General features: G+C 43.4%; 1 protein-coding gene and 1 long non-coding RNA gene across 5 annotated transcripts in view; one reads left to right on the top strand and one right to left on the bottom strand.

Annotated features, from left to right (window-relative positions):
* LOC139071755 (uncharacterized) overlaps nucleotides 1-3,162 on the bottom strand; it is a 46,748-nt gene extending 43,586 nt beyond the window's left edge. Inside the window, exon 1 of the long non-coding RNA XR_011521571.1 lies at nucleotides 3,004-3,162. This is a non-coding gene — a long non-coding RNA (uncharacterized lncRNA). The remainder of the gene's footprint in view (nucleotides 1-3,003) is intronic.
* Nucleotides 1-23,998, top strand: part of LOC107382049 (casein kinase II subunit alpha') — a 30,753-nt gene that overhangs the window by 2,265 nt on the left and 4,490 nt on the right. For all 4 annotated transcript variants that reach the window (XM_015954025.3, XM_015954023.3, XM_015954026.3 and 1 more), the window contains 8 exons: nucleotides 73-184; nucleotides 372-473; nucleotides 602-652; nucleotides 811-870; nucleotides 20,707-20,790; nucleotides 21,050-21,160; nucleotides 21,251-21,352; nucleotides 23,154-23,254. In XM_015954025.3, the coding sequence (XP_015809511.1) occupies nucleotides 73-184; nucleotides 372-473; nucleotides 602-652; nucleotides 811-870; nucleotides 20,707-20,790; nucleotides 21,050-21,160; nucleotides 21,251-21,352; nucleotides 23,154-23,254 (723 nt within the window). The remainder of the gene's footprint in view (nucleotides 1-72; nucleotides 185-371; nucleotides 474-601; nucleotides 653-810; nucleotides 871-20,706; nucleotides 20,791-21,049; nucleotides 21,161-21,250; nucleotides 21,353-23,153; nucleotides 23,255-23,998) is intronic.

The following is a 23,998-nucleotide window of genomic DNA, read 5'->3' as shown; positions in this document are numbered from 1 at the left end:
ATCTTACTACAGTTACCATCAGCATAATCAAACAGCTTTTTATTCACACTTAAAATATTTTTCTCTTTTCAGCAACCAAGACAACTACCAGCTGGTGCGCAAACTGGGCAGAGGGAAGTACAGTGAAGTATTTGAGGCCATAAATGTAACAAACAATGAGAAAGTTGTGGTGAAAATCCTCAAGGTGAGATGTCTTGACTTCCCAGCAGTCCATCCTGTAACAAATGTCATGTATGTAGGTTTATTTGTCTTACACAATTGTCTGAGTAATCCATTTTCATGTTCTGAGGTCACGGACAAAGTGCTTAGACTTTATTTTTCCTTGTATGTAGCTTTTTTGAGTGGATCTTTGTACCTCCTTTCATCCTCAGCCCGTCAAGAAGAAGAAGATCAAACGGGAAATAAAAATTCTTGAAAACCTGCGAGGTGGAACCAACATCATCCGCCTGATTGACAACGTCAAAGACCCAGTGGTGAGTCTGAAACACGCTGTGGCTGTTTTGCATGTCGGCGTGTCAGCCGCGTTAATCCGGTCATGCTAATGATCCGCACGTACCTGCTACTGTTGTCAGTGAAGCCGTGTGTTGTCCTCTCTTTGCAGTCCAGAACACCAGCACTTGTCTTTGAGTACATCAATAACACAGATTTTAAGGTACTTGAGTTTGGCTGACACCGAACTACCATTCATGCATCTATTTCCATTAATAATCAGCTGCATAACCTTACAGTCTTAAAGTAGAAACCTCTGACACCATATCGCAGCAGTTCCTTCTAAATGTTTCATGTACGAATCTTTCATTTGGTCCGCAGGAGCTCTACCAGAAACTGACCGACTGCGATATCCGTTACTACATGTACGAGCTCCTTAAGGTGAGAGTTTTCTAAGCCTTTGTCACGGTGAAATAGATGAGACAGCAGAAAAAGTAGTAGAGCGTTGTTGTGAGGGATGTTTCAGGGCTCTAGAGTGCAAACATTCTAGTCACAAATGGAGAAGGAAAAGTCTCAGATGCTGAAAGTCTCTGTGACACACACACACACACAAACGCACGCACGCACACACTCTGGCTTACGATTGTGGGCTAGGCTAAGCTAGTCAGGAAAGCAGTCTGGAAGTTCGTGGGTGGGGGTTTGATTCAGCAACTTTATTTTCTAGCTAAGACCTGAGCCATCCAGAACCTACTCCAGAGCTCTGACATGGAACCATCAACTGCTCAGGGTACATTGAGCCCTCGTAGGGAAACGGCTTCAGATGATGAGCCCCGTATGAGTCACTCTGAGCCACAGTCACTGAATAAAACAGGAAATGTTGGCATTGAGGATTAAAATGCTGAAAAAAGCACAACACATGTATAAAACACGTTACTGCAATAAGTGTCCCTACTCCCTGCTGCCCATCAGCAGTAGGCAGTAGGAAACATCATCAGACAATGATGAAATCAGTTTGTTTTTAATGTTTTTGGGGATAATTTTTATTAATTTATAGGAATTCACCAATATCAGATATTTTCAAACTGAAGTAAGTTCAAGTACTTATTTTTGAGTACTTGCCGATACAGAGTACCGATATGAGTACTAATAAATGCCATTACATTCCTTGCAAATAATTTAAAATTGGTTTATTCTCATAGGAACGTTTTCTGGAAACAAAAAATACTCAGATTGTAGGATATTATACTTTTATAGAACTAACAGAGTCACTCTCACAAGAATATCTTACACAAGACAGAAGCACATGTGGCACATATTCAGATAACCCACACAAACAAAACACATCTGGGTGTTTACCCAGATTACCAGGCCCATAAAACCCTAGTTGTATCTGGTTGTTTTACGACAGTTTATCAGTATACTCAGCTGGAATAGTTGCCCTTTTACCCTCTGCACACTCCTCACAGGAACGCCTCTTTCACCATCGTGGATGTAACTGTTTACATCTGTCAAAAGTTGGTTTGTAGCTTTAATATTGCCTTTATTTTTTTGGTTTTACTGTAACATCAATCAATCAAAGCTTTAAAGCGCCTTCCGCGACCCTGTCGGGAAGCCCAAGGCGCTGAACATGAGAAAAACAGGTAAAAACATTGTAGAAAACAAATGGGTAAAACAAGAGATAAAGAGAACAATGAAAGCAGGGAATTAAAATCAACATAAATGAAGGCCTAACTCAAACACATTAAGGGAATGCCAAGTGGAGGAGGTGGGTTTTTAGGCGACTCTTAAAGACTGGCAGAGATGGGGATAGCCTGACTGAGTGTGGCAACTAGGGTTGTCACGGTATGAAAATTTAACCTCACGGTTATTGTGACCAAAATTATCACGGTTTTCGGTATTATCGCGGTATTTTTTAAACGGTGTTGCATATGTTCAGAAAGCATTGATAGTCCTGTTCTACACAAACAGAAATAGTTTTGAAAAGGTTTAACAGTGTTTATTAAACCTAAAATAACACAAAGCCTTAGCAAAAGTGCAACTTTTCACAAGTAAAGGAACAAATAGCTTATTTTTCTGGAACATGTTACAGTAGTCAGTGCAGGTTTAAATTATACAAATCCAAACATTCAAAACATAAACAATATGTAAACAAATCAAAGAAACACCACTTGTTTTCTCATATACTTGTTTTCTTCATTATCAAAATGAAAATCTAAAACTCCAGTCCACACTTGACTTGAGCACTGTACAAGTCAACCTTAAAAAATATGTATTTAAAATAAATAGCCACTTTAAACAAATTACTAAAATAACTACTACACTATGTAATCAAATCCAAATGTTCAAGTATAAATGGCATTGAATAAGTAAACAAATCAATGACAAGGAACTAATTGTAAAATTCTCTTCATCATCAACAAATAAGATGCTTCATCCAGCAACAGGGTGTCCGTGACACGGTTTAAATGCTGGCAGAGGATGCTGCGGCTGCAGTATATAGTGACTCGTTGCATTCTCCCTCAGCCAAAAGTCCTCACGTCATGCATTTAAGCTAAAATGCTAATGTTAACTTACCTTGCACTGGCTGTAGAGACGTGGGTGATGGTCACGCAGATGTGCCATTAGATTCGAAGTGTTGCTGCCTTTTGCAGACACTTGTTTCCTGCACGTTCTGCAAACGGGATAGCAGTCTTCTATTAACTGTCCCTCAGCATTTTTCAGAAATCCAAAATATGCCCATTGTTCTAAAATAAAATGTTTTATTTTATTTTAATTACCTTAAAAGACTCAAAGTCTCTTTTTACACTTTATATTTATTTAATCAGGATCGTTGTCAAGTCGACGCCAGAAACAATGAAACACAACTTGAATATCAGATGAACAACAAGGCTTTATTCAACCGGCATTCATACAAGTTATCAATCATGAACGAAACATTTCTCTTACCGTTGCTTATGGGTGGAGAGCTGAACACCCCAGTTAGAAAACGTAATCCATGAACCTCGTCAAATAGAATCCTTCAAACAGCTCTAACAGCTCTGAGCTCTGCTCTGCTCCTTATACATTCCCTGATGTGCGTGCAAAGCTGCACACCTCCACCAAGATTACCTTGATTACATCCTCATGATCACATTATGTTCGGCTCTACCATGATTATCCTCATGATAAGTGTGATTGACAAACAGTAGTGATCAATAACTTGTATAAAGCAATTATACAACAGATGACAAGTTCATTTTTATTACATTCCACTCTTGAACTTTTCATCTAATTTATGTAACATCATGGATCCATCACCATTTCCCCATCAAAACCAACGTCATTTATAACATACCTTGTAGTTCCACTTTAATTTTCATCGTAGTCTTTGCATTATTACCCAATTTATTTCTCTTAATCGAATAACATACCAACAAATAATAACATACACAATGTTAGAATGCTGATTATAATTAATGCTGCAATCATAGGTGGAATTAGCACTTTATTAGCGGTACTCGACATGCCTGTAAATATATCCCACCAATGATGAGCGGAAGCCTGTTCAATCAATGTAGCAACATGTTTTATTTCCCCTTGCGCCACAAGAGTAGACACCATGAGCCTGGAAAGGTTGGACCTATGAGAGTCAATCAATTTTGCCACTTCAGTGGAACCATCCAATGCGCATTTGAATTGTTCCAGTGAGAGTGTCCAAGGGGAGTGTAAAACCTCCCATTGTATCTTAGTCAGCCGACTAGATACAGTGTAATTACTCAACCAATAGGTCACGTTATTCCATTCCCACATATGTATACCCTTGAGACAACCTGAAAAGGGAACTGAAGGTACCTGTGGGGAATTGGTCATTGTAGCCACGCATAAGGTGTTAGGACCCACCTGCCAAAACTGTTCCTCTGGGGGTGTGACCGTCCAATCACAGAGTACGACCCTTGAATCAGTGAAACATGGATTGCTATGTCCTTTTACCAATGGGCAGGCTAAACCCTTATCAGTCTCATCACAGTGTTTTACTTCATATGTTCGATTTGTTTTAACATCCCACCACTCTCCACTAACATGGAGATACCAAAACCCTTTAGTGGTTATCACCGGCAGTATCTGATATCTACACACAGTCATTACTGATGTCATATTATACTGATCCCAGTATCCAGTACACATAGATTTATTACAAATCGTCATTTCTGCATGTAGCTGTAGCCATAATGAACTACTGATGTTCCATAATGTTCGCCATGCATGATAGTTATTACTCATTACCTGTATTTGAAACCTATTTCTTTGTGTCTCAGCATGAATAGTCTGCAAGGAACAGACTGTCCAATTACCTATGTGTGACAAATTATGCAATGCATCATAAGTTTCATTCCAAAGCTTTAGATTCCATTTAAATACACTTTTCCACACATCACTTTCTTCTAACTGACTAGATACAGTCGAAGGCATCCATCTTGCAGTCTTGGTGACAGCTTGTGCGGTGTATTCTCCAGTGTTGGACAGCATAGTTCGTGTCACCTCATTGTCTGCTGTGTTAGCCAGACCATACAAAGTTCCAGTTCCTCCTAGCACGGTGTCATACCATGCTCGCCTCCTCCTGTTACAAGGCGGAATAGGAGGGAATTTCACAGTCCATCGCACATATTCGGCTACCCTTATTTGTCCCATTTGTTGACAAGTGTGAACCAGGGGAGCTACAGCTGTCTGCGTAGCTCTAGCTGTGTCGGGCAGCACCCAGAATATGTACAAATAGGCGTATCCTCCTGTGATTACAGTTCCATTCCTGATCCGGAAATCGCGATCAACCTTCATACTCCAATTTGTGCCATTTTGTATGCAAGTACCATTCCCCTGATGGTATGCACAGATGCGCGCTGCAGAATTAAAGGTTACTGTTGATCCTTGAACCAACACCCCCGGGCTGATCACCCTTCCTCGGATTTTAAGACATCCTCTGCACCGGTACATCTTACCGGTAGATGTTAGGTTTCCCAAGTAGCAAGCGTCATTTGCTCTGCATGTGAATGTGCCTTGAGTGCGGTTGGACATACTGCTAACCAATTCCAGATGGCCCATGACCCCTTCTTCCAACACTTGTCCTTCCATGAGCCCCCAACAGAAATGTGCCCTCAGTGCGATGACAGCGAGGACATGGAGGACGATGACCAAACATCCGACACCACCAGGTCCGCGGAGCCCATCCATCGCCTCGACAAGGGTTCAATCCTTTTGTAGGGGAAGGGGACCCAGTCAACCACCGTCACTCAGACACCCGCCTATGGGATACATACAAAACTGCAGATAGAATGACAAGCATTAATTTTCTCTCCTGTAACATTTGTTTATCGGAATATTAATCCATTTTTCCTCTCCGGGGAACAATACACTTACCACAGCATCTTTTCCCTGTGCAATAATCTCTCCAGCTCTGGGAGGACCATTGAGCTGCTCCACCCACACTTTTGCCCCCGCAGTAAAGTCTGATGATCCAAACCCAGTTTCACCCCTCTGAGTGATAGTGGTAGGTTTAGTAATCTCTTCAACTTTGGACATTACACACCGTTTGATTACTAACTGAGCTATCTTGTCTCCTTTTTCCAGTACCAACGGTTCTTTACCTGTATGCTGACACACCACACCTATTTCCCCTTGATAGTCTGAGTCTATTACCCCAGCTAAAATGGTTAGACCCCTCAAAGCTAAACCACTTCTTGGACACACATGAGCATAAGTTCCTGGTGGACATTGAATTCCCAATCCTGTTTTTACCACTGTCACTTTATTGGTTACTAAAGTGATGCTTTCCAAGATTTTAAGATCTAATCCCACAGAGCCCGCAGTTGCTCTAACAGGGAGTTCTGCCTCAGAAGTTAGTTTCCACATTCGTATAGGAGGGTCAGTAGAAGTTGTTTCCCTTCCTGCCCTGGCAACCATTAGCATCAGTGGAGTAACTCCATCCCCCACGGGTCTGTTATTTAACTGATGTACTGCCCTAGTCAGATTTTCTCTCCATTTGTCCAAAGAATTAGTAACCGATAGTTTCCTTAGTTTCTCTTTCAGTAACCCATTCATTCTCTCAATGAGTCCACTAGCTTTCGGGTGATATGCTACATGATAGATCCATTCTACCGCGTTGTTCTCTGCCCATTCTTTGATCTTATTTCCAGTGAAATGGGTACCATTATCAGTCTGAACCTGCAAAGGTAGTCCATAATAGGTCTCTATTAATGACAGACATTTCAATGTAGCCTCCTGATTGGCGTTATGACACGGATGCACCACCAGTACCCCTGACACCGTATCCACGGCTGTGCATGCATACTTACAGTTTTTACTTTTTGGCAATGGTCCAATGAAATCAATCTGCCAACACTGTCCCGCTTGTTTACCTCGATGTATCTGTCCCTGTATATGTCGAGGGATTCTCTTTTTCTGATGTTGACAAGGTTCACAATCTTCTATGGCAGTTTTAATATCATCAATGATGAGATCTATTCCTCTGTCCCTCGCCCATTTCAATGTTCCCTGCACACCCCAATGTCCAGCAGTAACGTGAGCCCATTTGGCTAATCCAGGACTTGATTGTCTTACAGCCTGAATTTTCACTATCTTATCTACAGTCTGATTATGCAGGGATTCAGGATCATTGTTATTAGTATGAGCATCCACATGTAATACTGACACAGGAATATTTTGGCATTTCTCCCAAATGTCCTTCCATAGGTCAGCTCCCCAAACCTCTTTTGAATGTATCTTCCATTGTGTAGCATGCCAAGTTGGCATCCAAGTTAACATTCCTTGGGCTACTGACCAGGAGTCAGTATAAATACTTACTCCCTGCACCCCAGCCGCCATTATTACCATGTGTACTGCTTTCAACTCCGCCCATTGACTACTCTTTCCTGTCCCTGTGAGTTCCATAACTTGTTGTGTACCAGGGTTAAATGCCCCAGCCTTCCATTTCCTGGTTCCTGCCACATATTGACAGGAACCATCAGTGAACCAGGCTCGCTCCTGCTGCTCTGGGGTGAGTTCGCTCCATCTTACCCCCAGTTTCACAGGAGAATCCTGGATTGGTTTTACCTCAAAAGGCACTTCATCCATTTCTGGAACGTCTGCCACTTGCTCGTGGAGCATTGATACTCCTTTTCCTCCTGGTTTCATTCTCTCAGAAACATACCACTTCCATTTTATGATGCTAGCCTCTTGAGCTACCCCTATGCGGTGAGTTGTAGGATTGCTCATGACCCAAGTTAGAATGGGTATATGTGTTCTCATCATTACTTCATGCCCCACAGTTTGGGCTTCTGTTTCCAACAAAGCCCAATAACATGCCAACAACTGTTTTTCAAATGGAGTATATCTCTGTCCTGCATCAGGCAATTTCCTAGACCAAAAACCCAAAGGTTTTCTGCACCTATCTTGTTTTTGCCACAAACTCCAGTTAGCATAATCATTTACTGCAGAAACCTGTAACTCCACTGGTCCTGACAACATCTTCCCCAAAGAAACAGCTTGTTGGATGGCCTCTTTAGCTAGTTCAAATGACTGTTGTTGATCAGGCCCCCATTCAAACTGCTCCTTCTTCCGAGTGCATCTGTACAGAGGCTGCAAGATCTGTCCTAAATGAGGTATGTGGTGTCTCCAGAACCCAAACAACCCAATATACCGCTGAGCATCTGTCTTATTCTGTGGTATTGGGAACCGTGCTATTTTCTCTTTAGCTTTAGTTGTTATTTCTCTTTCCCCTCTATTCCAGATAATTCCCAAGAACTTCACTGACTGTGCAGATCCCTGCACTTTCTCTGGATTTATCTCCCATCCATGATTCTTCATATGTGTTATCAGAAGTGGGAGCAATTGCTCAACCTCTTCTTTAGTGTTTCCCTGAATCATGATGTCATCAATGTAGTGTGATAGCAATATGCCTGATGGGATCTTTAAAGTCGACAGATTTTCAGCCACTATCCTATGACAGATTGTGGGTGAATGCAAATACCCTTGTGGTAATCTGGTGAAGGTGTACTGTCTTCCTTCCCATGTAAAGGCAAACTGTTCCATCTTGTCCTCAGGGATAGGTATGGTAAAGAAAGCATTGGCCAAATCTATCACCGCATACCATGTACCAGAGTGATGCTGCACCCTTTCCACAATCGTGATAACATCCGGAACCGCAGACGTTAAAGGAGGAGTATGTTTATTCAGCGCTCTATAATCCACAGTCATTCTCCATGAACCATCTGATTTCTTCACTGGCCATAAGGGATTATTCCACCGTGTGGTGCATGTTTTCAAAACTCCTGCCTCCAGATATTCTTTAATAGTGTCCGTAATTTCTTTCTGACCCCCAGGCAACCGGTATTGTTTTTGTGATACCACCTGTGTTGCTTCAGGAATGGGAAAAGGTGTCATTTTGACCTTGCCTACCAAAATGGTGTGGATTCTGTTTATACCAAAACAAAATCGACCATGTTTCAGATGAAGAGTCATTCCGGCCAATATATCCATTCCAATAATCCATTCCTTTGCAGGAGCCACTACTACACTGTAATTTCTAATAGGTTGATTTCCTATTTTTAAGGGTAAAGTTACTCCCTTTCCTACTAACATCTGCCCCCCAAGTCCAGTCAAAGGTACAATGTTTCCCTTTATTTTATCAGGATTGCCATGAATTACCGAGGCCTCCGCCCCAGTGTCAACCAATGCCATTACTGTCTGTACTGATTTTTTCCAATAAATCTGTAATTCCACATGTGGTCTGATATCATTTATTGACCATCCTGAGGCACTGGCAACAACCTGAGCTTGACCTTCATCCTATTCATCATCATGTTCCCTTCGGTGCTGTTTTTTCTTTCTACGCTTCACTGCCGCCACCTGATAACACTCATCTGAACTCTCCTCCTCTGAAGATTCCTTGGGAGGGGCGGAAGGTTCAGCAGGCTTCGACGCCACCTCCCTGATCACATTCTGCAACATTCCAACCAATTCTGACACAGACATCCTGTCGTCCTTTTCAGGACAATGTCTGAACTGACAATGGACCTTCAGTCCCATTTGTCTGCATTTCTCCATCAATGCATTAGTGGGCAATCCATCAATCTCCTCAAACGGCACTCCCGCTTGTCGCAGTGCCCTCCACAGATCTGTTCTAGAGGGGCCCATTGCCCCCCCTTTACGACCCCTTGAATGTGGATCAATCCTGGGTTTATTTTCAGTTCTAGCTCCCTCTCTCCTCATCTCAGACCAATCACCCAGCGTGGTGAGTTCGCCAAGACGATCTTTTATCGCGGCAAAAGTCTGGTCTGCCGCGCCAAACAACAAGCTGGTCACCATGGGTTTATAATGTGGTGGGGCATGTCTGATGAGGTGATCTCTAGTTGCCTTAGAGATGTTACAGTCCACCACTCCAGCTCCCCCGTTTCGAGCCACTTGCTCTCTAATAGTGAGTCTGGTGAGCCGCTGAATGGCATCTCTCACTGTCTGCCATTGCCCTTTAATCTCAGACCAGTCCGCCGTGGTAGGATAGATTACATGACATGCCAGAGCATATGCATCCCCCACATTGAAATCTTCATCAGCTGGCAATGCCCGGACTGTAGCCCGGTATTCAGCATTTATCTGTGCATCAGTACTTAATCCTGAAAATCTCATGGCATCACCGGCATCTATGGCTATATCACACGCGCCATCCTCCATAAGGCGATTAAGCCAGGAGTCAGTTGGTTCGCCTGGGCGCTGTTTCAGCTTCCCATTCATGTGATTTAACTCATCTTGTGAATAATCCTCTAGCGTTGTTAGCAGCCTAGGGGCGGGTTGTGGCTGCTGTTGTAACATCCTTCTTATATTACCCGCCTCATCGAGTTCCGGCCGTCCCTGATCATCCACCATATCTACCAGTATTGGTGGAATAATTTGCTGTTCTCGCCGACGCCTAGTAATAGGTCTTTGTTCTGACATCTTTATCCCCTGTAATGATGGATACAAGGGCTGAGGTGGTGGGTCAGGTTTAATCGCCCACTCCTCCTCCTCATCATCCCCCCAAAGATCCCCGTTCCATTTCTCTGGGTTCCAATCTTCACCAACATTCTTTACAAACGCCCGGATCTGAGCAGGACCTGCTCTACGAGGTCGCTTCTTTTCCTTCCTTTGCGCTCGAGACACAAAAGTCAGCGTTTTATCCAAAACATTCTGAGCATGCTTTAGCTCTTTCCCCATCACACACACTCTCTGCTCAAACTCTGAGCATGATTTTTCAACTTCTTCAGCATGGATTTTCTCCTGCGCCGCTCGCTCTACAACTGCTCAATTCTAACTCCTGTTTTTTCCATGCTTCTGCAAAAAGCCACATCATATCTCTCACTCCTGCCAGCGGCGCTTTTTCTTTAACTTCTATCCGCGTCAAACGGTCCAGCACCACGGCGGGGCTGACCACTCCATTTAACTCTCCCCACGGCCCAGGGCGTCCACCGCGCTGCCTTAACATATCACCAATGGTTCGGAACTCCTCCGTTTCCCAGCCGGGAATCGGCACGGGAATCGGCGTTCCCTCCCCAGAAGCACTCGGCTCCTTTTTGCTTCTCCAAAAACACTTCATTGTTGCTGGAATAGCTTGACTGATCCTGTTCGTGACGCCAAAAATGTTCTAAAATAAAATGTTTTATTTTATTTTAATTACCTTAAAAGACTCAAAGTCTCTTTTTACACTTTATATTTATTTAATCAGGATCGTTGTCAAGTCGACGCCAGAAACAATGAAACACAACTTGAATATCAGATGAACAACAAGGCTTTATTCAACCGGCATTCATACAAGTTATCAATCATGAACGAAACATTTCTCTTACCGTTGCTTATGGGTGGAGAGCTGAACACCCCAGTTAGAAAACGTAATCCATGAACCTCGTCAAATAGAATCCTTCAAACAGCTCTAACAGCTCTGAGCTCTGCTCTGCTCCTTATACATTCCCTGATGTGCGTGCAAAGCTGCACACCTCCACCAAGATTACCTTGATTACATCCTCATGATCACATTATGTTCGGCTCTACCATGATTATCCTCATGATAAGTGTGATTGACAAACAGTAGTGATCAATAACTTGTATAAAGCAATTATACAACAGATGACAAGTTCATTTTTATTACACCCATACTTCCGATTTAGTCTTCTTTGAGGGCTGATGGATGTCCTGGGCGCTGCCGTCTCCTCCTTCGGTCATTATTTCAGCTTCAAAGTTTTGGTGCCGTTGCAAACTAAAAAGTGCGTGTGCGCGCTGCGGGAACTTCAGCTGAAGCGACGGTGGCTGGTAAGGGTCACCGCGCCAAAACCGCGGCCACGGTAAACCCACCGAGATAATTTAGTTTTTTAAAAACTGGACGGTTATTTTTATTGTCAACTTTTTTACCGGGGTTTACCGCTATACCGGTTACCGTGACAACCCTAGTGGCAACTGGTTCCAGTGTGACAGGGCTAGGACTGAGAAAGCCCGGTCCCCACGAGTACGACACCTAGAACGAGGGACAGCGAGCAGGCCTTGGTCAGATCAGCGCAGAGTGCGTGATGGTGAATGTCTGTTCAGGAGTGTGGCTAGATAGGGGGGAGCACTACCCTGGAAGAAATTGAAAACAAAGATGAGGAGTTTAAAGTGTGAACGATAACAGACCGGAAACCAGAGCAGGGAGGCCAGAACCGGACTGATGTGGTCCCTTTTCCTGGTCCCAGTCAGAAACCTGGCTGCGCTGTTCTGCACAACCTGTAGGTGGTGCAGTGATGATTGACCCAGCCCTGCATATAGAGAGTTGCAGTAACCAAGCCTAGAAATTACAAAAGCATGGAGTACCCGCTCCAAGTGTGCTCTCGACAGCATAGGCTTGATTTTTGCAAGGCGTCTCAGATGAAAGAAACTGGACCGGATCACAGAGTTGATGTGAGCATCAAGTTTAAGTCCAACGTCAATTTTCACCCTCAAACTGGTGACAACTGGTTTTGAGTAGGGAGAAAGAGAGCCAATATCAACATAACGACCCACATTCCTGCTGTTGGGGTGAAAAACAATGAGCTCTGTCTTTCCCTCGTTCGATGCAGATAGTTGGCCATTAGCCAAGACTTCACCTCATTAACACAGGACACAAAGGACTGGATAGAGTGACCTTTCTCCTGACACAATGGAGAGTAAATCTGGCAATCGTCAACATAGAGATGGAACGCTAGGCACAGTACGTTTACATGCAGCCATTATCCGGGTTATGATCGGGTTAAGGTCGGGATTCGGGTTTCTGAGTTGATCAGAATAACCCGTTTACAAGCATAAATAGAAAGAGTTACCTCTAACGTGCATAACCCGATTTAAATGCAGACGTTGGGGTAGCGTCAGGACGTATGGACTACGTCCAGACGCAATATGCGTCATTTCCGGTTCTTCTTGTTCTGGTATCCGTGAAAACAACATGTTTCCCAGTTCGGAAAAGATAGTGACCGTGTTTGTTTGCGCTTAATTTCCTCGTCACTCAAAGTGTGGTGCTGTGCCGCGACTCGCCATTTTGCCCCCAGCTTGTTGTTTACTTCCGGTGTTCTGGCGCGTACAAGACGTCTCGCTACTCAAAAGACCAAGATTCCTTGCGAACAGAGCATGCGCAGAACACACGCTTTGATGGGGATATCCCGGTGTGCGTTTACACGACCAAGCATTCGGGTTAGAAAAGGGTTACCCCAGGTGTAGTAACCGGGTTTTTAAAAACCCGGTTATGAGCATATCCGGGTTTTTGGCGGTGTTTACAAGGACCTGCGGAACCGGGTTATTGTGAATATTCGGGTTTTAAAAGGGTTACTGGTTGCATGTAAGCGCACTGCATGTTTACGAAAGATTGACCCCAGAGGAAGCAAATAAATGGCAAACAAAAGAGGACCAAGGATCGATCCCTGCGGGACCCCCCAGCGGAGCCCCTCCCAAGAAGAAAAAACATCACCCAGTTTAAAGCTTGGTTTATGCTTGACGCATTCACTTTCCGCGCGGTGATGCGGCTCGCGGATGGAACGTGCTTCACAACTCGCAGCATTTTATGGTTCATGCGGCTCGTCTCTGCGGTGAGCCAATATTCTCCCAAACTGAACGGGGCAGCATGGAGCTCTACGGCATGCATCCAACACTACACCATAGTAGAAGTAGAAATTACTGTTTACAACACGGCATTCCAGCATTTTTAACAGCGTCCTCGTCTTTTCCGACAGTGCGAGCTATTTCTCTCCAAGAATTATTAACAACATGTTGATCACGGTGATCTCTGATAGCTGAATCATACAAATGTCTGTATTTACGAACCTCTGCCATACTAGTTCTTGCCGGTCCGCCATGTTTTTCCGCGTCCGACCGTCCGCGTGGTTAGAAATTTTCCGAGGTGCGCGTTGCGGAAATTCTAGGCCGTGCGGAGGTGCGGCAGAGGGGCGTGGTTGTTAAAATGACGCAAAATGACTCAACTTTTCCGCGCGGAGCCGTGCGGACCTCGCGGACGCGTCAAGCATAAACCAACCTTAACGCAGAATGTCCTGTTGTGGAGATACGATCTAAACCAATCCAGAGCAGACCCTTTGATCCCAACCCATTGTTCCGAGTGATCATGTAGAATCGTGTGGTCAACCGTGTCAAAAGCTGCTGTCAGATCTAACAACAGAAGCACCACAGATGTACCCTGATCTAGTGAAAGATATATATCATTTAAGACCCTCAGTAGAGCTGACTCTGTGCTATGGCCAGACCTGAACCCTGATTGGAAAACCTCAAACAGATCAGAGTCAGCTAAATTTGAGACCAGCTGCTGATAAACGACTTTCTCAAGCAGTTTCGATGTAAAAGGCAGGGTAGAGATAGGCCTGTAATTTTCTATCACAGAGACATCAGCACCAGGTTTCTTCAGGGTCGGCCGAATAACTGCTGCTTTCAAAGCAGCTGGGACAACACCTGTGCTGAGGTTCCCATTGATAATCTGACCAAGTGATGGGCCAAGACACGGAAAGGCAGCCTTCCAGAACGTCAAGTGGAGAGCCAGATGGCTTCTGCCTTGCAACAAGCTTATTCAGCTCAGAATAAGAAACGGTATTGAGGGAGCTTAGGGTGGGTGGTGATGGAAGAACTGGAACAGGGTCTGCGTGTTTGGCTGCACTTACAGACAAGGGTCTTTATAGCAAATATATATCTAAGAACTTTGATGGAGACAAGACAGGAATGGACAGCAGTGATCAATCAATCAGACTAGCAGCCCTCAAAGTCTTAGTGGACTTGCAGCAAACTCTTTACCATCTAAGTTTAGTGTGTGAGCATCTTGTCATTTATTTAGCACGATGAGCTTCGTGGTTAAAAAATGACACCTGTAAATGAGACAGATATTCATAATTTAATGATAAGAGCGTAATATACAGGTCCTTCTCAAAAAATTAGCATACTGTGATAAAGTTCATTATTGTCTGTAATGTACTGATAAACATTAGACTTTCATATATATAAGATTCATTACACACAACTGAAGTAGTTCAAGCCTTTTATTGTTTCTAATATTGATGATTTTGGCATACAGCTCATGAAAACCCAAAATTCCTATCTCAGAAAATTAGCATATTTCATCTGACCAATAAAAGAAAAGTGTTTTTAATACAAAAAAGTCAACCTTCAAATAATTATGTTCAGTTATGCACTCAGTACTTGGTCGGGAATCCTTTTACAGCAATGACTGCTTCAATGTGGCGTGGCACGGAGACAATCAGCCTGTGGCACTGCTGAGGTGTTATGGAGGCCCAGGATGCTTCGATAGCGGCCTTAAGCTCATCCAGAGTGTTGGGTCTTGTGTCTCTCAACTTTATCTTCACAATATTCCACAGATTCTCTATGGGGTTCAGGTCAGGAGAGTTGGCAGGCCAACTGAGCACAGTAATACCATGGTCAGTAAACCATTTACCAGTGGTTTTGGCACTGTGAGCAGATGCCAGGTCGTGCTGAAAAATGAAATCTTCATCTCTATAAAGCTTTTCAGCAGATTGAAGCATGAAGTGCTCCAAAATCTCCTGATAGCTAGCTGCATTGACCCTGCCCTTGATAAAACACAGTGGACCAACACCAGCAGCTGACATGGCACCCCAGACCATCACTGACTGTGGGTACTTGACACTGGACTTCAGGCATTTTGGCATTTCCCTCTGCCCAGTCTTCCTCCAGACTCTGGCACCTTGATTTCCGAATGACATGCAAAATTTGCTTTCATCTGAAAAAAGTACTTTGGACCACTGAGCAACAGTCCAGTGCTGCTTCTCTGTAGCCCAGGTCAGGCGCTTCTGCCGCTGTTTCTGGTTCAAAAGTGGCTTGACCTGGGGAATGCGGCACCTGTAGCCCATTTCCTGCACACACCTGTGCACGGTGGCTCTGGATGTTTCTACTCCAGACTCAGTCCACTGCTTCCCCAGGTCCCCCAAGGTCTGGAATCGGTCCTTCTCCACAATCTTCCTCAGGGTCCGGTCACCTTGTTGTGCATCGTTTTCTGCCACTTTTTCCTTCTCACAGACTTCCCACTGAGGGGCCTAGATACAGCACTCTGAGAACAGCCTTCAGACATTTCTTTCTGTGTCTTTCTGTGTCCCTCTTGCTTGGGTGTCAATGATGGCCTTCTGGACAGCAGCCAGGTCGGCAGTCTTACCCACGATTGCGGTTTTGAGTAATGAACCAGGCTGGGAGTCTTTAAAAGCCTCAGGAGTCTTTTGCAGGTGTTTAGAGTTAATTAGTTGATTCAGATGATTAGGTTAATAGCACGTTCAGAGAACCTTTTCATGATATGCAAATTTTTTGAGATAGGAATTTTGGGTTTTCATGAGCTGTATGCCAAAAATCATCAATATTAGAAACAATAAAAGGATTGAACTACTTCAGTTGTGTGTAATGAATCTAATATACATGAAAGTCTAATGTTTATCAGTACATTACAGACAATAATAAACTTTATCACAGTATGCACATTTTTTGAGAAGGACCTGTACATCAGTGTTTTACTATCAGTTTATTAGTCATTACAGAAATGCAGACAAAAGATGTCTAAACTGGCATTTCTGAGAGATGAGACAGAAATTATTTCATTAGATAAATAAAAAATATAGTTATTAGCCAATTACTGAGTCAGGAATATACCTACAGCCTTGTTACTGCATTACCTAAATGTGATATTTTATAACTGAAAACAAAAAAACAAACAAACAGCTATGGCTGTGCAATTTATGGTATTTGATTTTGGCTCCAACCAGTCATAAAAACAGCATAAACAACAAAATGACAATTATTAAACTTATTTGATCACCTTCTGTTCCATAAGCATTCTCTTCCTTCCTACTGACACTCCCTTCCACCCCTCTAAAAGCTCACACGTCATCTGTACTGTTTTAAAAAGTCACTGCAAGGAAAGTTTGTAGAACGAAGGTAAAACCCTGTGGCCATGTATGACCTGTACTAAAAATTAGGCCTCCAAATTTTTGAAACATGTGAACAGGTTAGTGTCTTAGTGCCCAACAGGGGTTTGGGCTACATGATCATGTTTATATGTTTTTGGGTAGCCTTAGATACAATATGAAGTAACAGTTTGGTTCTGTTATGAGGCTTCAAAACGTAAATGGCCTGTATTTGTATAGCGTTTTCTTTGGGTTCTACAGCCCCCAAAGGCCCTCCACAACACAATCAGTCATTCACCCATTCACACCCTGGTGGGGATGAGCTGCATTGTAGCCACAGCCGCCAGGGGGCGCACTGACAGAGCTGAGGCCTGCTGAGCACTGGCACCACCGGTCCCTCCAACAACCACCACTAGGCAAGGGGGGTTAAGTGTCTTGCTCAAGGACACAACAGCAGCGCTCTCTGGTCAGAGCCAGAATCGCCTGGACAACCCACTCTACTTCCTGAGCTACTGCTGTCCCATACACATACACACTTTAGTTTTGAGTGTAAACATTGTGATCTTGTTTTATCAACTAAACACAGCATTTTAGTTTCTGCTCTCACATATGTGTTTGCTTGAAGAGATTTTACACTTTTAGTGTGTTTGGGACATAGTCACGAGTCGTCCCGCTGTCATTTGGACATGTGAGTTAAAAAATGACAGCCTAAAAATCAGTTACGGCTATTACATTTAATGGCAAGCCATCATGTTTCTGTAATATCAAATCTAGAATTTTCCATTTGTGGAAGTAAAATAAAAATCTGATTATTGCACAAATCTTTGGGCAAATATGTTTCAAGTGGAAATGCACAGATTCATTGAGAGGGTTAACCCTGCACGCAGAGTTTGAATAAGAACGAGCCCTGCTCACCTGAAAGGGTGATGGGCTCCACTATTCCTCAACCTACACACCCACGGGGAGCCCAAAATTTTATAGCTTCTACCTATATTACATTAATTATACGGACTCTATAGGTGCCACTGCCAGGGATGGTTTTGAACAGAGAGCACTGATCATTGATGTGCTGCAGGCAGCTGTGTCCTGGGCATGGCCCCAGTAACATTCTCCAAAAATATAAAATGACACACAATCATTCATGTCTGCTCAAATTCTTTCTGGTACTTACTTTTAGTCAGGAATTGTCAGAACTCATCACCCCTTAGTCCAGTGACTTCACCTCACTGGTGCAGCCTTGCGTGCACTCCGCTGTTTTGCGGTCAGTAGATGCCTTTGATGTGCTTAGTTCAAAAGTAATCCCTGAGGTGAAAAAGTAGAAAGCCAGGAAACAGTTTTTCTGCAGGATTGAGAGGAGATGCAGGAAGATGAGACGGACAGGACAGGAAAATATTCAAATAAAAAACAATTAAAAAAACAAGTTTACTTTTATAAAGCAATCATTTATAAGCATGTAATATTTATATATTTTATACAATTCAGATCACTTTCAAAACGCAGTCCCACTCCCAGGGCCGTATCAAGGCATTTTGGGGGCCAAGGCAAAATAAACCCCCCTCTCATTGGACTCCCCCGGAAGCCTCTGTAATTCGTGCCCTACGAAGATCCCGTTTCAGCTGATCCTCCCATTTTAATAATAAGCAACAATAAGGCTCAGGGGGTCAAAGGTACCATGCCAAAAAGTCAAAGCCGTGTGTGACCTACTTTTTAAGTAAATTAGAAAGTTTTAAAATGCCAGAGAAACTTATTTTCTGAGAAACCTCATAAAAACGTCTTAATGTAAAGCCCTTCCTCCTCCAATCTTCAGTTTCCTGTGTCTGGGGCCTTCTGGTTTAAACCAACCAATTAGCAAGCAGCTCATTAGCATATTCATGTCCTGGCCAAGTGGGAGGGGTGAACAGCTCTTGTCACAATAAGGTTGATTTAGAGGGGTTTAGCTTGGATTATGCTTGTCTGCGAGGTTCGCACGGCTCCGCGCGGCAAAATTGCGTCATTTTAACAACCACGCCCCTCCACCGCGCCTCCGCACGGCCCAAATTTTCCGCACCGCGCACCTAGGAAATTTTCTAACCACGCGGACGGTCGGATGCGGAAAAACATGGCGGACTGGCAAGAACTAGTATGGCAGAGGTTCATAAATACAGACATTTGTATGATTCAGCTCTCAAAGATCACCGTGATCAGCATGTTGTTAATAATTCTTGGAGAGAAATAGCTCGCACTGTCGGAAAAGACGAGGACGCTGTTAAAAGCTGGAATGCCATGTTGTAAACAGTCATTTTTACTTCTACTATGGTGTAGTGCTGGATGCATGCCGTAGAGCTCCATGCTGCCCCCTACAGTTTGGGAGAATATTGGCTCACCGCAGAGACGAGCCGCATGAACCATAAACACTGCGAGTTGTGAAGCACGTTCCATCCGCGAGCCGCATCACCGCGCGGAAAGTGAATGTGTCAAGCATAAACCAAGCTTTAGAATGGCCTGTATCAGGGCTCCTGGGACAGATGAAAGCCAAAAGAAAATTTCTTATGCTTCTTCGATTCAAAGCAGTGTTTTAGATTGCTGATCAACTGCATTCATTGTCCCCTTTAAATCAATGTTAACAAAAGTAAATACACAATCATGGACCAGATTCGAGACTGTAATGGTGGCAGGATACCTCAGAATAGTGCTACGCCCTCTGTTGTCCTGGCGGGGAATTGTTTTGCAACAATCCCCAGCTGACGGAGAAGTCTGTGACCAAAACGTTTGTCAGTGCGTGTGCGTCTCTCCCTCACGGAGCTGACGGAGAGGTAGAAATTAGGCTTTACAGTTTGCTGAGTCTTTAATGTTATTTGTCGTTAAACAGAGAAGCTTTGGTGCTGTTTTAGAGAAAGATGTTTGTTAAATCTCAGTTTTTTGGCTGTAAAACACAGGTGTTGTTGGTGAGTCTAGTGGATGTGATGAATATGTGCTTGTGCAAAAACCTGTTTCCAGGTCTATTTAGGTGAAACAAGAGGAACTGGAAGTAGGACTTCTTAGAGGGTTGAGCGTGTGCTTTGCTACTGAACACACAGCTCATTTTTTATTTTGTTTCTCCGTGGCTAAATTTACCGGTAGAGCTGTATTTCAGGCTGATCATCTCAGGGTGGATGTACACAGAGAAAATGCCGCTGTCCCATTTTTCTGGTTATTGGGGTCACAATTTCTACACGAGTGGTTACCTGGAAGAAAAGTGAAAGCACCCACACCAGCTTATTTCTGAGAAACTCGGACATCAAGAAAACCTTGAAGAAGTATTTTGGCCAGTTTGAAATGTGTTGTATGTAAAAGTTCTGACTTTTATTTGTTGTATATGACTTCCTGAGTGGGCTCAGCAGAAATATTTCTGCCAACACAACCCTGGAATGTAATGAAAAGGATTTTCACAAACTGCTTGTAAAGCCTTGGTGACTTGAGCTGTTAACAGGACGTTTGAGAGGAACGCCATCCACCAGCAATCTATATTCAGCAAATAAAAAAATCAAAACCCTAGAAAAAAGAATGTTTAAGATGGCCAACCAGTCCCATGTTGGCGTGATGAGACAGCCACACAGTCAGAGAACAATGTACCTTCTTTGTAGAAGTGTTACCTGTAAAGAAAAGGAAGAACATTTTCATAACATAATCATCCATTCCTGTTTTTAAAACATTAATACTTAAAGAGACAAATACTGAAGATTGACTCTGAATAAATTAGCCAAACATAAATAGTCTGTGTGACATAAACAGTAAAGTCCATTCTCAGTGCTAAACAGGCCAGATTATAAACCTGATAATCTGCCTTTTGGAAGGAGAAACTCGCTCTGCTCAACAGTTGAAATCTCTGTTTTTGTTTAAGGCTCTGGACTACTGTCACAGCATGGGCATCATGCACAGAGACGTGAAGCCCCACAACGTGATGATCGACCACCAGCTGAGGAAGGTGCTGCTCAGTTGTTTATTTACTCCAAAAACAACACCTCAGAAACAATCATGTGCATCTGTGTGTCCATTAATGAATCTGGCACTGACAAACTTTTACATGAGTCACTGATGCCCTGTTGCATCAATAGTTCATGTTTAAGTCAAACACACCCGGTTTTTGATGGGATATAAAATGACACTAATAACTTGTGATGTTGTAGATTTTACTCGAGGGAAACATGAGAGGAACCCAGTAACGTGTGTGTGTTCTGCCACAGCTCCGGCTCATAGATTGGGGTTTGGCTGAATTTTACCATCCCGCTCAGGAATACAACGTCAGGGTGGCCTCTCGTTATTTCAAAGGCCCCGAGCTGCTCGTGGACTATCAGGTAGATTTATTCAGACAAAAGCACAACTCTGAGTCAGGCGGTGTGAACTCTGATGTCATGTTAGGGTTCAACTGTGTTTTTCTGTTTTAGATGTATGATTATAGTTTGGACATGTGGAGTTTAGGCTGCATGTTGGCCAGCATGATTTTCCTCAAGGAGCCATTTTTCCACGGCCAAGACAACTATGATCAGGTAAGAGGTGAACAAATGATGTGTAAAGGAGGACAGATACATATTAATAAAGATGAGTTTTACTCTCTGACTAAATAACATAAAATTTAAGTTATAATGTTGACTCATTATTTGTGTCAGACAAATATAAAAAAAGATGCTTTTAATCCCAGAAGAACATTTCTTTCCTCCACATGAGTGGATGAATTAAACACGTTTTTGTTGATATTTTGTGAATGATCTCTGTCGGTGGCAGTAGAACAACACTCACAAGGTACTGCACTGTAATGTGGCTCAGTGGCGCCCCCTGCTTTGTGTCTTAAAACTAACATCACAGCAAGTAATCCAACAGAAACTGGGTTAACTCAACCTGTCCTTAAAGTTGTGGATCACTCAAATCATATTTTAATTATTTCTGATTATAATCGGTCACTCTGAGGTTCAAATGTAGGTTGAAAATGAAAATAGTCTCCTACACCTATCTGCTGCATTAGCTTCTTCTGATAGAAAATAGACAGTAAAACTCTAGGATTGGAAAAGCCTGACAGATCTACGTCGCACTGTCACTTAACATTCATGGACTCACCCATCTTGACTCACGATGGGGAAGGCTGCTGTTGGTTTAGCATCTAGGAAACAGCAGAGAATGTATCAACTAGTAGAAACTAACTGTTAGCATTAGCAACTCCACCGCACAGAAGAACTCCCTCAAGCTGGAGGTATTTGTGGAGATAAAGCATCAATGTTGCAAAGCAATCAGTCAGTGGTTGGGTCTTTTTCTGTTAGCCAATCAGATGAGAGATGTCAGAATGTCAGGAAATGAGACTCCAAATCCTGCCATGAGGTGGCTTTCTGCTAGTTCCTGAAAAACACATCTAACCCCCCCGAGCGTCTACTGCAGTCCACTGCAAGTGTACTCATTAAATGAGTGAACCACTCTTAAATAAGTTCAGTCTCCTGATTTATAAGTGTAGTTATTAACTCTAGCTCTCTGTTCATTATAAACTAGACACATGTAACATGAAGTTCAGAGCAGCTTCTGCAGAAAGGGGTCAATCTGGGCTTAAACACCTTCAGAGCTAGCCCTCTGGCTCCAAACCCAGCTCAGCAGCAGAAACCATCTGCTGTCACACACACAAGTGCACACACACACACTTTCCAGAAGTTCTCCTTCAGCCTTGTTTCTTTATAGTTTCTTCTAACCCTCCTGTAGTGTATTCATGTGAAGCCTTTTGCTGAGTACTAAAGGTTGGTTTATGCTTGACGCGTCCGCGAGGTCCGCACGGCGTCATTTTAACAACCACGCCCCTCCACCGCGCCTCCGCACGGCCCAAAATTTCCGCAACGCGCACCTAGGAAAATTTCTAACCACGCGGACGGTCTGACGAGGAAAAACATGGCGGACTGGCAAGAACTAGTATGGTAGAGGTTCGTAAATACAGACATTTGTATGATTCAGCTCTCAAAGATCACCGTGATCAACGTGTTGTAAATAATTCTTAGAGAGAAACAGCTCGTGTTGTCGGAAAAGACGAGGACGCTGTTAAAAAATGCTGGAATGCCATGTTGTAAACAACAGTCATTTTTACTTCTACTATGGTGTAGTATTGGATGCATGCCGTAGAGCTCCATACTGCCCCCTACAGTTTGGGAGAATATTGGCTCACCGCAGAGACAAGCCGCATGAACCATAAACGCTGCGAGTTGTGAAACGCGTTCCATCCGCGAGCCGCATCACCAAGCGGAAAGTGAATGCGTCAAGCATAAACCAAGCTTTAGTGGGGGCCTAAACTCTTGTAATGGTGTGTGTGGTGCTCCCCAGCTGGTCCGCATCGCTAAGGTCCTCGGCACTGATGAGCTGTTCAACTATCTGCACAAGTATCACATAGAACTGGACACCCGCTTCAAAGACCTGCTGGGACAGTGAGTATTCATCAGACCAGGGCTGGGGGCTCAAATGTCTCACAGGCACTTCCAGTTATTATATATTTATCATCAATTTAAAATAGTTAAAATCCTATCTAGAGGTGGCTCATATCCTGTCATCCACAGCATTACAAGTGAGTATTTCTTGTCCAGAGAAGAAATCCATCATGTTAAGCTAAACTCATGATGCATCCTCATCTCATGCATCCTTCACTCCGGATTACGCTCCCACTATTTCGGGTAATACCCTCAGTTCATTGCTGCGGAAAAAAGGCTCAAGTGTTTTTGCTGAAAATATGTACACACACACACACAGCCCTGAGTATCGAACGTGGAACCCAGTATTTAACCGTTCGTTAAATGAAACCTGAGTACGTTTTCTACTTGCATTTCTAAACAAAGTTTAATCTGGTCCCAAACCTCTACCTAAGGCCCGTAAACATCTGTACATTAGAGGTTTCTGTCTCAAAGGGTCGAAGCCTGAATCAGAATCTTAAGTCTAGAGCAGAACATTGAGCTAGCGGCTAATGCTAGCGGCTAGCTGCTATCATCAAGTATGGTGTTAATCTTAATGCATCGATTATTAGATTATTTTCTTCAGCTCTAGCTCTACCCCAGTTAAACCAACATGCTGCCTTAAACTTGCTCCGATTGGTTCATTGGTGTGTGTGTGTGTGTACCAGGCTAGCAAATTGCATGACTTGGCTGAGAAAAAAAACAAACGTGCTTGTAGATGCCTCC

Source organism: Nothobranchius furzeri, chromosome 9 (assembly GCF_043380555.1).
Source record: "Nothobranchius furzeri strain GRZ-AD chromosome 9, NfurGRZ-RIMD1, whole genome shotgun sequence".
NCBI lineage: Eukaryota > Metazoa > Chordata > Actinopteri > Cyprinodontiformes > Nothobranchiidae > Nothobranchius > Nothobranchius furzeri.
This window is presented reverse-complemented; position numbering and strand designations above follow the sequence as displayed.